Here is a 15,674-nt window from a genome sequence, read left to right as displayed (position 1 = left end):
TTGCTTAGTATATAAAAAGGCTGTTAATAAAAAATGGGACATTTGCTGCTTATATTGTGCTTGACTGTGGGAAAAATTTATACATTAAGAAAATCAAGGAAGACAAATAGACATTTCTGAGATTATAAAATGTGAAGATACAATGTGGAGCTTTAAAATGAGAAGATAAAATGTGGAGAACAAAAAAGGAACAGTTTAAATGGAGACCACTGTTAGCTGTCTCCAGCTCTCTACAACAGCTGAAATAGCCTCTCTTCCTTATTTATTGATGCTTCTTCAATTCACTTAGCTTTAAACCTTAGATTCACCTTAGAGTCAGCTTCCTAACCTGTAGCAACAGTGTTGACTCAGTTGCCAAAATCTTACTCTTAGTAACTTTCTTGTGTCTTCATTGCATTTGCAAGTGGCTGCATATGTTATCTTGAGCTAATTATCCTAAACCCTGGGGCCTGTAGTTTCCTCCTATCTCAATTAAAATTCTTTAGTTTAGATCATGCTTTAGTTTACATCATTGCTAGTCTATGCAACGGAGAAGGCAGTGGCACCCCACTCCAGTACTCTTGCCTGGAAAATCCCATGGACGGAGGAGCCTGTTAGGTTGCAGTCCATGGGGTCGCTGAGAGTCGGACACGACTGAGCAACTTCACCTTCACTTTTCACTTTCTTGCATTGGAGAAGGAAATGGCAACCCACTCCAGTGTTCTTTGCCTGGAGAATCCCAGGGACAGGGGAGCCTGGTGGGCTACCGTCTATGGGGTCGCACAGAGTCGGACATGACTGAAGTGACTTAGCAGCAGCAGCAGTCTATGCAAGAACTGTGGCAGTAGCTTTCTACCTGATCTCCCCATTCCAATCCATCCATCTTTAATCTTTCTAAGGCATATTTCTGTTTCTGTCTGGAATATTGCCCAGATCAAGTGCCTTCTCCTACATCTCTCTGGTGTGTCGTATAAGAACTTAAGTCATATATTTTGCACAGTATCTAGTACAGTTCTCTGTCATTCAGTAAGTTAGTAAGTTGCATTGCTAACTTCATATTATGTAATTATTTGGGTAAGTCTTCTCTACCATGTCAGTTACTGCCGGTTAAACACCTTGTCTTACATATCTTTATCACAGAAGAAACACAAGGTGTTGAATGAACACGATGACCATTTTGTTGGATGTGCCATAGAAAGGGAGGAAAGTTACAGTTAAGACTCTTGTTTTGGTAAGTTTGTGGTCATCAGCTACTTTATAATGAAAAGTTTAAAGTTTATACCTGTTCTAAGAATGTACATGTTGGAAGTGGTAAGGTAAAGTCATTGTGGCTGTAAGGGGTAATGAGAATGAGGCTCCGAAGAAGTTGATTATGCTCACTGATTCTAGAGAGAGGAGGTCACTGCGTGCCACACAGAGCTGAGGAGGAAGATACCACGGTAATCAGGAGGCAGAAAAGAGCTCAGGGGAAATCGTAAGACCGTGGCCTTTATTGAGGTTTTCCAGGGAGAGGCAAACTGGACAGAATAAATAGTTAAGAATTGACTAATTTGATTAATTCTTCCAGGCTTTGTTCTGTAGGATAGGTTTCTTATTTCCTGGTACCTGGTTCTGGGATGATTTAAGGTAGGGGAAATTCTGGTTTGGTGTGTGAGAATTAGATAAGGATATAGTTGGTGGAATAATCTCTGGTTTGGTCAGTTTCTGTATGAAAGGCATTTTGGTAGGCAAGTTATCTTTAGGAATTGGCCAGTTCTGAGAGGGTTTAACTCTTTTGGTGTCTGTAAAACCCTCCCCCCACCTTTCCTATGTCATCAACAAGAATAAAGTAAGAAAATACAGTTAATTGTCTCTGAGGTGAATAAATTTGAAATATACAAGAAAGAATCTAAGAAAACAGAACAAAAAAATCTGCCAGTATATATATATATTTTTTTAATTTTATTTTATTTTTAAACTTTACATAATTGTATTAGTTTTGCCAAATATCAAAATGAATCCATCACAGGTATACATGTGCTCCCCATCCTGAACCCTCCTCCCTCCTCCCTCCCCATACCATCCCTCTGGGTCGTCCCAGTGCACTAGCCCCAAGCATCCAGTATCGTGCATTGAATCTGGACTGCCAGTATATTTTGAGAGTTCATTCTTGCTGGTCTTGTAAAGAGATTAAAACAGCTATTTGGTTGATATATTTATATTGGAGTCTTTTTTTTTTTTTCTAATTGTAATCTTTGTATTTTAGTTTTGCTTCTTTCTGCTTCAAGGCAATTAATTTCAGCAGTTCCTAGCCATCCAGAAAGGAATCCTGAAGAAAAAATGTTGTGAAGCCCTAGTACTTTTACAGTTTTAAGTATATTTTGAAAGTAAGTTATTAAAACATAACCTTGTTGTTTAAGTATTATAAGCAAAAGTACAAGTTGTTCAATAGGGAAATGTTTATATCTTAGTGCCTTTGAAGTAGGGATGATGGTACACCTGCCTTATCATGTTATGAGGATTAAATGAGATTAAATAAAGTGCTTAGCACAGTGCCAGGCACATAATAGGTTCTCTGTGTATGTTAACTGTATACCTGTATGTAGATAAGAATGCATAAAAGGGGTATGGATTTGTAAACATATCCATTATAAAGAATTTTTTAATATAGTTACATCTCCATATGAATATTACTGTGTACTGTCAGTTAAGACATGTAAGTTACTGTATATTTTGATTTTATCAGAAAACTTACTAAAATGTTTTCATGATGATGAGTTGTACCATTCCAAATTCCTATTGATAATTATCAGTAATAATTTTAGAGAATAAGCATTTTCATTAAATATTTTACATTTAGGCTTTATTTTATTCTTAATTTTTCATATTTTATGATCATTATATGATTATATTAGTGATCCTTTAAAAAGTGTCAGTGAACAGTTTTACTTTAGGAGTAGGGAAATAACATGCCTTTAGTGAAGTAGCCATTTGGTAATTTGTTAGCTCTGTCACACAATTAGCAATATCATTATTTATTAAAGTAAAAAAAGCATTTTAAATTATTTATTGGTGTTATTCACTAATCCCAAGTAGTTAATGTCTTCATCTTTTAAAAAAATCACAATCATAAAATACATCAACTCACTTTCACTTGTTCAGTTAAACAGTTGAAGAACCATGAAAGAAAGAAAACCACTGGTAGATAATCAGTGTTGACAATTTAGTATTTCTTTACTCAGTCTTTTTTATTTTAAATATTTTTGATTTATCTGGCTGTGCTGAGTGTTGATGCTTGGGCTTTTCTCTAGTTGAGGTGAGCAGGGGGCTACTCTCTAGTTTTGGTGCACAGGCTTCTCATTGCGGTGGCTGTTCTTGTTACAGAGCATGGGCTCTAGAGTATTCTGGATTCAGTTGTTTTGACACGTGGGCTCAGTAGTTACAGCTCCTGGGCTCTGTAGCCACTTGCTCAGTTGCTGTGGCACACGGGCCCAGTTGTCCTTTGGCCCAAGTTGTCCTCTGGAATCTTCCCAGACCAGGGATTGAATCTTTGTCTCTTGCATTGGCAGGTGGATTCTTTACCACTGAGCCACCAGGGAAACCCTATTTTCACAGTCTTTTCTCTGCACGTATACTGGGCTGTGTGTGACATATTTTTATATACGAATGGAATTATGCATTACCTTTTAAATTTCATTGTATAGCATTTTGTGAACATTAAATTTCTAGAGATAGATATTAAGTGTGCTTTGCATTGCTTTAGTTGGAGTTTTGAGTTATTCAGGAGGGAAGGGGAAAATCTATATAGCAAATAGTGAAGCATGGTAGGCAGAGGCTTTTGAAACTTAAGCTCTAACTGAATTAAACATTTACTGAGTAATTGAAATGGAGGTTCTTAAAATTAGCTTTTTACCAAGTATATCCTTCTGACCTCCAGTTTTGTAATTGTTATTAATATGACTGTGCTTTTTGCTATTCATAACTATTGTTTTTTAGACCCTGAAAGCTTGAGCATTAAACATCAACCAGGATTTTTGTTCTGTGTATAAAACATTGACAGCTTTGCAAATTCAGTTGAATTCATTTTTTTTTTAATTAAAAATATAGCGGATTCATTTCGATATTTGGCAAAACTAATACAATATTGTAAAGTTTAAAAATAAAATAAAATTAAAAAAAAAAAGTAAAAAAAAAATATGTATACACATAAGACTTCATTCAATTCATATACCATATTAAGAGTTGAGATTAACTGTGGCCTTTGGTCATGCTTAGTAATTGTACTTTTTATACCAGATAGTCCCTGATTTATAAATGAATTGTTTTTAAAAGCTAAATTTTTCTTTGCTCATGGAAATACTGCTGCATGTCATAAATAGGTTTTCAAACCAGTCTTTAAAACACATTATACCTAAGTATAATATTCTATCAATAATTATATTTTACCTTTGTAACATTTTCTATAAAAAAATTCATTGAAGTTTTACATTTGCATATTAGAATTTATTTCCACCCATTATCTACCCTGGCTTGTTTGGCTCTCTTGCTTTATTGGTTCCACAAAGCTCAGGACAAATTTTTGTGAGTAGCATTTAACTTAACTATATATCACATTTTAAATATAATACTTTACTACTGTCTCTTAGGGAAGAAAATTTATCAGTCTGTGTTAGTTATTTCCCTAGTATTTTGATTTTGGGAAACAGAGGACAGTTGTCCCTATGGGGTTTGGGTCATTTATAATTTGGGGACTTCAGATATCTTAAAAAATTATTTTTTTCTAATTACTTTTTTTCTAATTCTTTTTTTCTAATACATTTCTATAAGTTTTTAGAAGTTACAGAAGTGTTTTAAAAAGTAGAAGCCACTTTTTCCCCTGAATCCTAAAACTGACTACTACTATTTTTTATATTTTCATAACTTTATACCTGTATTAAAATACATAGTCCTGTACACATTACATAAAATGCTGTGGTTTGCATTTTCATTTAATATGTTTTTATCTTTTCATGTTGTACTATATAGACATGTATTTTAATAGAAGCACCAGTTTCTGTTACATGGATATTCCATATTTATTTATGTACCTGTTACTGGAAATCACGTTATTTCCTGTTGTTTCCCAAAAGGAAAGTTTGGGGGTCAGAGGGCATGCATGTTTAGAATTGTAATACATATTGCCAACTTGCTCTCTCAAAGGCTTTTTTTCCCCCTTGCACTTGTATTTAAAGATTGCTTAGAGAAGTGTCTTTTGCCAACTTTGAAAAATTGTTTGGCATGAAAATAATGTAATTTGAACTATTAATAGAAACTTTAAATTTCAAAATCAAGTTTATCTGTGATTGAATTATTTAGAATAAGTTGTTTATTTCTGTGGACCACTTTTAAAATACAGATGGTGCTACTTGGCTAACTTGACAGGAATGTTTTGAACCCAAAAATATTTAGGTAAGTGTATTTGTTTGGGCTGCGAAACAAAATATCACAACCTGGGTGGCTTAAGTAACAGAAATATATTAGCACAGTTCTGGAGGGTGGAAATTGAATATCAAGGTGTCAAGTAGGGTTGGTTCCACTTTTGTTAGGACACAAGTCAGATTAGGGGCCTACCCTGCTCCCATCAGACCTCATCTTAACCGATTACAGCCTTGATGACCACTTTCCCAAATAAGGTCACATTCTTGGATACTGTGGATTATGACTGTCAGCATATGAATTTTGGGGTAACCCAGTTTATCCCATAGCAAGATTTTGAAGTCTGTAGATGAAAGAGGATACAGAGTAACATGATAATGTATTTTCCTTTAAATAGCTGTTTTAGAATTTTGAATAAGATGCAACTTTAAAGAGAAGTTTGTTATGAATATGTTACTAATGGGTTTTCCATAGTATTACCTTTATAACCAAAACACAACTCATTTTTTACTTACTGTTTGCATGGTTTCAAGGTTCTCAGAGCATGCTATTGGTGATTATATCTTGAAAGTGAAAGTTGCTCAGTGGTGTCTGACTCTGTCCGGTATTCTCCAGGCCAGAATCCTGAAGTGGGTAGCGTTTTCCTTCTCCAGGGGATTTTACCAACCCAGGGATTGAACCCAGGTCTCCCTCATTGCAGGCAGATTCTTTACCAGCTGAGCCACAAGGGAAGCCCAAGAATACTGGAGTGGGTAGCCTATCCCTTCTCCAGCCGATCTTCCCAACCCAGGATTCTTTACCAACTGAGCTATTGGGGAAGCTGCTGTTATCAGGTTAAAACCCATTTAGCAAAAGACTCTTAATAGACCATCTTGTATATCTTGTGATTGGTTGTCTAGGAAGAAGTGTTTATGTTATTAAATCAGAATGGATCACGGTTGGTCAATACTCATGGAGCTTTTCATGGTGATTCCTGGACATGCACATGCAGAGCTGCAAAATACAAGTAGCTTCCCAGCCGAGGTTCAACAAAGCAGTGCTTTGCCTTCCTGTTACAATATGTCCTTTTTGCAGTATATTTAGTGCCACATTTTTTGCATTTTTGTACCTTTTCTTGGGCAATTTTACTGTTTAAAATGGCCCCTGTGCATACTGCTCAGGTTTTGTCTAGTGTTCCCTAGGCACAAGAAGCTTGGAAAAAATTCATTGAGGCATGAGTTTACAGTGTTTTGGCAGTGAATTCAGTGTTAATGGATTACAAATGTATATTAATTAAGATGTCTTTAAATGGAAACACAAAACAAGGTTATGAATGATTGATAAAGTGTTGTGATAAGAGACTTGGAGACTTGTAGCACCCTAATCTTATATTTTCCCTAGGGGCAGTGATTCAGTATTGACTAAATAAGTATTTGTGATGACTTTATGAAACATAACTACTGTGAATAATAAGAATCTGTATTCCCAACTAGACCAAAGAAAATTACAAGTGGAACAGTGGTGGGATTTCTTATAAGGGTAGTGCAGTGGTGAAATAAACCATCATATTTAGCTTTTTTTTTTTCATATATTGTGCAGAGTTTTAAATTATCTTTCAAGAAAATATGAAAGAAGTTTGGAGTCAGTTTTTGTCATTTTTTATTTTTCTCTTTTTGTATGTTTCATTAGCCACAGTTGAGAATGAAAAAAAATTTTTTTTTTTCTGTCCATAATGGCAAAGAGAAGAAAACTGACAGAGGAACATGTACATAATTACAGGACAGATCAGAAGGTAAATGTAGATACACCACTGTATGAATATGGTGAAATCGATCATATAAATGAACTCGTAAAAGAGTGAATTCTGGAGATGATATTCTACATGAATTTTCACAAACTCAGGAATTGATGAACATGTTTGTTAGATCCCAAAGGAAATAGGTTGTTCCTAGTTACTCAGATGGAAGGTTTTTATCACGTAACGTTTTACAATAAGAACCTGAACCTTTTGCTAAAAGGATGTGCAACCATATTCTTTCTTCTTTTATGATGTTTGTGCAGCAAAATGATGTACAAATGAAAACTGGCATAAGGTTAAATAAACATTTTAATTTTTATAAATCTAAGAATGACAGTGTTTTGGATTTATGGCGCAAAGATGGCCTTTTTCTCTTTAATGAAATGATGCACCATCAGTTTTCAGAAATGCTGCATTTTAACAGGGCAAGTGTAAGAAGAACCAGAAGTAACAATGAGCTAGGACTTGTTAGATTTGTATGTGGAGTATATCTGCCTGACAGTATTTACCGGATGGATATGTTACTTCTCTTTAGTGCTTTATCTTTTTTGTTTTTGATCCTGTCTTTGAAAATATTTTTTTTCTGCTTTTCTCAAGACAGTCTCCTATTCTTTTAAGTTTTCTTTGCCTTTTTCTGCCTCCCCAAACTAAATGGTCCTTTTTTCTTTTCTTAAAGAGAAATATTGTGAACTGTAAATACTGATATGAGCAGTGTTACGTTTCTTAAATTTTTCTGTGAACATTTTGAAGCATAAAGAAAAGTTGAAGGAATAGCACAGTGGCCAACATTTTGCCATGTATTTTTATCTGTATGAATTCGTATTTTAAAAAAAAATACCTTATTTCTGAATTATAGTCAATTGTAATAACCCTGTGCTACTTTAAACCTTTCCCAGCAAGTTTAGCATCCTATGTTCATAATTCTAACATCTTCCTGTAGCTCCCATTTATCAAAGGAATAATAGTTTTTTTAATGGGCTTGACAGTTTTTTCTTTTGTTTTCTGTCCTCTTATATATCCTCCTTATATTTCCATACTCAGCCTAAATTAAAGTGAATAATTCTCACTTTTTCCTCCCTTTTCTGTGTTCTTTGGCCTTGTTGAAAGGCAAATGTTTGCAATACCTTGGTGATTAAAACTTGAACAGAGTTAGCATGCTGCTGCTGCTGCTAAGTCGCTTCAGTCGTGTCCGACTCTGTGCGACCTCATAGACAGCAGCCCATCAGGCTCCCCCATCCCTGGGATTCTCCAGGCAAGAACACTGGAGTGGGTTGCCATTTCCTTCTCCAGTGCATGAAAGTGAAAAGTGAAAGTGAAGTCACTCAGTCGTGTCTGACTCTTAGCTACCCCATGGACTGTAGCCCACCAGGCTCCATAGTACCTAGTATATAATAAACACAACAAATGTTAACTGTTTAGGTTTGGTATGAGTTGTTTGTTTTTTTTTCTCATACAAGACATCAAGCCAGATTTTCTAGTGAATTTTTTGGTTTGTTTTGTTGGATTTATTTATTTCCCCTTTATTCTTGCTTATCATTGATTCTCTTTGCAGGCCATCTGGTTTCAAGCATTCAACCAGAATTTGTCCTGAATGTGAATGTCTCAGTTTAACATTGATCTGACTTTTCTAGCATACTGGGGAAAAATGGTTGAGCCTTTTAATTTTGATTGGCCATTTGGGAAGAAAAAGTAATTTTTAAAAATCGTACACAGAACTTATCAGTTTGTATATTTGTTGTCTGAAAAGCCTGTGTTAAGTACTTTTCCCAAGGCATATAATAGTTATTTATACTCAAAATAGGTATCTTAGTAATTTGATGGGCTCAAATTCTAAGAGAACCAAAGTTATTTATCTTGAGTTTTTAGTATGTAGAGAAATCTTAAAGAGCTCAGTTAAATTTTAGTGAAAACATTGGTTTTTATACATTGCTTTAATTATTTTCTTTAATGTTTAATTTTTAAAATTATTCAAATTTGAATAGAGAATATATTCATGTGGTTCAGAAATCAAAATCATATAAATACACATTGAGAAGCTTTGCTCTTATATTTGACCACCCTATTTCCCTCTGTATCCACATCCCCTGTAGCTATAATAAACATAGGTAAAGGTGACAGAAAATAACAAATCATGTATATTATTTCACATCTTGATTTTTTTCCTCCTTTGATAATATACCCTTGAGATCTTTCCACATCAGCTTGTAGCATTTCCTCTTTATTTTTCAGAGCGTAGAATCCCAATGTGTGGACAAAATTCTTTATTGATGGATATTTGGAATATTTCCAGTCTTTTGTTATTTTATACAGTACTGCAGATATATGTAAAAACACACATTCACACACATGCATATTTGTATATTTGTATGCTTCCCAGGTGGCGCTAGTGGTAAAAACAAAAACAAAAACCCGCCTGCCAATGTAGGAGACATGAGAGACTCATTTTTGATCCCTGGGTCAGGAACATCCCCTGGAGGAGGACATGGCGATTCATTCCGGTTGAAGAATCTGTACCTTGCCTGGAGAGTTCCATGGACAGAGGAGCCTGGCAGGCTACAGTCCATGGGGTCACAAAGAGTCAGACACAACTGAAGCGACGCACACATGTACACTAGATTCTCCAGCTGGGGCCTATATAGACAAAGGACAGATCAACAAGGAGAAAAGCAAAATAAGTGTATTGCCTTGTGTTCGCATGCATTAGCACTCAGTAATGAGTAACTCAAAGGGATGGTGGCACATGGGCTTATATGGCATCTTAAAAGAACAATAAATAGAGAAGTAACAAGATGAAAACAGCTTTTTGAGTTTCTGGGTTGGCAATTTGGGGGAGGTAAATGTGTGGGGAAACTTAAGAAAGATAGGGCTATTGAGTAGTTTGTTACATAGTTTGTACTGTTGCTGTCTCAGCTGATAAGGGTCTAGAGCTGTCTCCAGTGATTAACTCCTATCCTTCCTGGTAGAGAGGAAAGGTAGGACACCTCTAAAGGTTTATGTCCTGCTTTTAGGCACATTGAAGGAGAGCAGAGAGCTTTTCTTCTTAGTGGCCTTCAGTTCAAAATGATCCTTATGCCGAAATGGCGTATTTTGAGTTGGCATATTCTGCTGCCCTTTAGTACACAGACGCATCTGTAGGCTAGATCTGGATCAGATCAGATCAGTCGCTCAGTCGTGTCCGACTCTTTTCGACCCCATGAATCGCAGCACGCCAGGCCTCCCTGTCCATCACCAACTCCCGGAGTTCACTGAGACTCAACGTCCATCGAGTCAGTGATGCCATCCAGCCATCTCATCCTCTGTCGTCCCCTTCTCCTCCTGCCCCCAATCCCTCCCAGCATCAGAGTCTTTTCCAATGAGTCAACTCTTCGCATGAGGTGGCCAAAGTACTGGAGTTTCAGCTTTAGCATCATTCCTTCCAAAGAAATCCCAGGGCTGATCTCCTTCAGAATGGACTAGATCTGGAACCAAAAGGTAATTGTGTATGTTTTGTTAGGTTTTGACACTTTTTTTTTTTAATAAAGGTGGTTCTATTTTGTACTTCCACTATGAATATACAAGAGTGCATTTCCCCCCAACAGATTGTTATCTGACTTTTGAATTTTATGAGATGAAAAATGTTGTCTTGGTGAATGTGTGTTTTTATAAATAAGCTTTTTAAAAAAAAATTACTTTGTAAGAGCAGTTTTAAGTTCACAGCAAAACTGAGCAGTAAGTCCAGAGAGTTCCCAGGTACTCTATACTATACATATACAACCCTTCCCCCCCCGCCCCCCCTAACACACACACAGTATCCACAGCCTGTACCACAGGGGTACGTTTCTTAACCATTAGTGTACTACATTGACACATCATATCATCCACACTCATAGTTTACTGTAACATTGTCTGTGTTGTACATTTGATGGGTTTGACGACTGTATAATGAAATGAGCCCGCCAGGCTCCTCTGTCCATGGAATTCTCTAGGCAAGAATACTGGAGTGGGTTGCCATGCCCTCTTCCAGGGGATCTTCCTGACCCAGGGATTGAACCTGGGTCTCCTGCATTGCAGCCGGATTCTTTACCATCTAAACCACCAGGGAAGCTCACTTAGTATTGTACAGAATAGTAATAGTACCATACAGAATAGTTTCAGTACCCTAAAAATGCCCTCTGCTTTACCTGTTCGTCCCTTCCTCCCTTTAAACCCAAGCAGCCAGTAATGTTCTTACTGTCTCCAGAGTTTACCTTTTCCAAAATGTCATATGGTAGGAGCATACATTTTGTAGCCTTTTCAGATTGGCTTCTTTCACTTAGTAATATGCATTTACGTCTCCATGTGTTTTTATGGCTTGATAACTCATTTCTTTAGCACTGAAAAATATTCCACTGTCTGGATATACCACAGTTTATTCATTCACTTACTGAAGGACATTTTGGTTACTTCCAAGTTTTGGAAAGAATAAAGATGCTATAAACATCCATGTGCAGGGTTTTGTGTGGACATAAATTTTAAGCTCCTTTGGGTAAATGTGAAAGAGCACAATTGCTGGATCATGTAATGGTATGGTTTGTTTTGTGAGAAACTGCCAAACGGTTTTCCAGAGTATCTGTACCATTTGCATGTCCATCATCAGTGAATGAGAGCTACTGTTGCTCTATATCCTCACCAGCATTTGGTATTGTCAGTGTTTTGGGTTTTGACCATTTTAATAGGCTGATAATGGTAGCTCATTTAAATTTGCAATTCTCTGTTGGTAGGTAATTACTTGCCATGTTTATGTCTTCTTGGTGTGGTGTTATTTCAGGTCATTTGCACTATTTTTTAATTGGGTGGTTTTCTTATTGATGAGTTCTAAGAACATTTAATATATAGATCTATTTTGGGGGAAGGGTTGTCAGTCTTTTATAGGTGTGTCTTTTGCAGATAATTTCTCCAGTCAGTGGCTTGTCTTCTCATTCTTTTGATAAATGTAAACTTTTGTAATCAGATAGAGAAGTATACAAATTATACAGTTTATGGCTTTATGAATTTTCCAAGTTAGTGTATTGTTAACTTCTCAGCTTAGTTTGAATTTTCATTTCTCTCATCAATGAATTTGACATCTTTTCATAGGATTAAGAGCTGTTTCTGTTCTTTCTGTGTGGACAGTCAGTTCATATCTTTTGCCCATTTTTTCACTGAGCTTCTGCTCCCCCCTCCTCCTGTTTAGTCTTTAAATATTAGGGAGGTTATGTTTTTATTCGACATATCAACTACGTTTTCCCTCTTTTTTTTTTTAAATCAGTTGTTTCAGTTTGCTTTTAGTTTGTTTTGCTATATTTGAAGAAGTAATTTGAATTTTCTTTAACAGATACGTGGCATCTCTTTCTCTTTCCTCACATACTTAACTTAGTGTCAGTGTCTTCCAAAATTCTTCCTAGTATCTTTTAAAAGTATTTCATGTTCCCCTGGTGCCTTTTGTATATCTTTAGCTTTGCCTTTAATAAGATCCTTACCCCACTTGTTTTTCTATAGACTGTAAACTCCTTGAGGACTAGAACTCTGTTTTATTTATCTTTCTCTAGTACTTAGAGCACAAGAAGTATACAGTAAATATTAATATTTGGCATGAATGATTGTGTCTTCTTTGTTTCTTGGATTTTTGGTGTCTTTGATTTTATAGCAATTGATAACAAATTTAAATGCCCTTCCTATATTGTTGAACCAACCAGTCTTACTCATCCTTCTTATCATCCTCTCATTTTTTGCTCTTTATTCCATCTCCTTTGAGGATTGTTCTGGAGAGACATTGATTCATTTCGGGGTCCTCTGTGAAAGATTAATAGATCTTTTGCATTTTACTTCTTTCTTCATAATTAAGATTTATGGGAGTGTTTTGATGTAAATAAATAACATACTTTTAAGTCCTTTTGTGTTTTTGGGAGAAGGGGCAGTATGTTATATATGTTATGTTTTGTTTTCGTATGTTTCTGCAATATAATTTTATAAAAACTTGTATATATATAAAATATACACAAAAAAGTGAGAGATTCATATAGTGAATTTCCATGTACTATTTATCAACTTCATGAATTATGAATTCATAGTATTGTAAGGTAAGTACTTAAAAAGACATATCATTAGAGTTATACAAATTCTTAAGGCTCTCTAAGGGCTGACTTCCCACCCCAAAATGCAGAATAAGTAATGCAGATGCAATTTGAATTTCTCTGTTACTTAGGGATTCAAACCTCTGTGATGTAATCTCTTATTATTGAACAGCTGTATTTGTACACTGAGCTAAAATTATGTTTCTGAGGAAGCTCTTATTGGTTCAGTTTTAGCAGCTCTGCAAAAAGACACTTTGAGTTTGTAGAAGACATAGCTTTATTATTAGGCTAAAAAAGGTTAATTTTTTTAAGAGGTTAATTTTTAATGATGTCTTTAAAAAAACTTGTATACTAGTAAAAAACCTATAATGCACATCTTAAAGAGACTAAGGAAGCAATTTCATTTTCTTTACTGGTTTGTCAATGGCTATTGACAGTCTTAAGAGGGCCAATATTTTAAATTAATTTCTGATTTAAAACTTGAACATATTTTAACCACATGTGGAGTTTTTATATCTTTCACATTAAAATAGCAGCTCATAAACTGAAATCTGTTTGTTATAGTCACATTGCCTTTCAGTTCTCTCCTCAGCATATCTAGTAGATACTTTATTTATGAGATCTGTAAAGAATTTGTTTCCTATTAGAAATTGCTAATTCAGATTATTTCATTTGTTTCAGAATCACTTCATAGTAGTATCCCATATGGTAATACATATGTTGGTTATGATTTTATTGTTAAAAAACAGCCAATTTATTCAAATGATTCCTTTTCAGCTGTACTCCTTTTATTGGTAATGGTTTTGAGTGAAGACCAATTCCCGAGAAAATTTTTATACACCTTTAATTTCTTCTCCCAAATATTTAAGTTACTTAATAATCTGAGTTGATTATGCCCTGTGACATATATCTGTATTTACTACAGTGAGAGTTTTGTGTGGAATGTATTTGTTAGGTTTTGTAGAATAACTAAATTACAGTCTGTATTTCAGCATTTCCTTAGCTTTTTTGTACAAGATGAAGACTGTAGTTTTATTCTTACTGGAGGTTTAAAACTAGAATGTAATGTCTCTGTTTCTGATTTCTGTAGAGCAGGTTGTTGCCCTGGATGCCCAAAATATTGTAGCTGTTTCATGTGGAGAAGCTCATACATTAGCACTAAATGACAAGGGCCAGGTGTATGCTTGGGGTCTCGATTCTGATGGACAACTTGGCCTGCTAGGATCAGAGGAATGTATCAGAGTACCCAGGTAACAAAGGTGACCGACAAAGGGGTCTTTAACAATCTTTTATAATAAATTTGTTATCTAAATCATTCTGCTTACTACTGGGCTTTTAAGAGCTGACATACAATTACTTCTCCCCTTTAAGCTCTAAAGGCATTTATTGGGTAGGTGCTTGCCTTTAGTTTGGATTGAATACTGTTTTTTGTATATTTCATATTTCTCCCAGATTATGTATGTTTGCAAAGATAAAGGGTAGAGAATGCACACTTTATTATAAATTTTCTCTCACTGAAATTTTTAAGTGGATTAAGACTAAACCATTAAATATTGGTTGATTGTTTTTTTCTCTTGTTTTTTTTTTTGTCTTTATTGTTTTTATTGAATGTTGAAGTCCCACATGCTTAGAGTAAAAAGAATAATTCACTTTCTACATTTTTACATAGCACTGACCACAATTTAATTTATGCTAACCACTGATTCATCATAGAATTATTTCAGAGTTTAAAAATAAGCAGTGCTTCATCAATATTGTAGTTTTACAGAATTATATAGGGCATCACCATTGCTTTAATATTAAAAACTGTAATCCTGAACATAAAGGTTTAAAGAAAAATATCCAGTTCTTTTGGGTACATAATTAATACACTAACTCATCCTTAGTGTTTAAAATTATACAAATTCTTGTCTCCTTAAACTCTTTATGTTTTTTCTCCTGGTAATAGTTACAGGAGTAAAAGAGAACTCTAGGGAACCAAGATATTATACTCATTTTAGATTTATTCCAAGTAGCATTTTTATAATATACACATTTAGATATTTTGTTTGTTTTTTTTTTATCCTGAACCCTCCTCCCTCCTCCCTCCCCATACCATCCCTCTGGGTCGTCCCAGTGCACTATTTTGTTTTTAATTTAACATTATTAATGTTTGCCCTGGCTTAAGAAATAGATAACTACTAGGATAAGAAATTGGAGCACAGGAAATAATACATTTCAGAACAGGAGGGAATTGTCTGGCAGTCCAGTGAGGACTCCATGCTTTCATTGCTAAGGGCACAGGTTCAATCCCTGGTCAGGGAACTAAGATCCCTTAAGTTACCTGGTATAAAAAACCAAAAACAACCACAAAACAAACAAAAAAAAACAGAACAGAGCTCTTATCATTAGAAATGATTTTTTTTTTTTTTAAATAGGGATGGTAGCTAGTTCCTTCAGCAAGCCCATATTTT

The 15,674-nt window shown here is 35.2% G+C and overlaps 1 protein-coding gene across 8 annotated transcripts in view; it reads left to right on the top strand.

Annotated features, from left to right (window-relative positions):
- The window catches only part of HERC4 (HECT and RLD domain containing E3 ubiquitin protein ligase 4), a 127,602-nt gene that overhangs the window by 17,750 nt on the left and 94,178 nt on the right, over nucleotides 1–15,674 (top strand). For all 8 annotated transcript variants that reach the window (XM_070782134.1, XM_070782131.1, XM_070782133.1 and 5 more), the window contains exon 3: nucleotides 14,312–14,471. In XM_070782134.1, coding sequence (XP_070638235.1) covers nucleotides 14,312–14,471 — 160 coding nt within the window. The remainder of the gene's footprint in view (nucleotides 1–14,311; nucleotides 14,472–15,674) is intronic.

This window comes from Bos indicus, chromosome 28 (genome assembly GCF_029378745.1).
Source record: "Bos indicus isolate NIAB-ARS_2022 breed Sahiwal x Tharparkar chromosome 28, NIAB-ARS_B.indTharparkar_mat_pri_1.0, whole genome shotgun sequence".
Lineage (NCBI taxonomy): Eukaryota > Metazoa > Chordata > Mammalia > Artiodactyla > Bovidae > Bos > Bos indicus.
The sequence above is the reverse complement of the archived record's forward strand: the minus strand, read 5'-3'. Positions and strand labels throughout refer to the sequence as shown.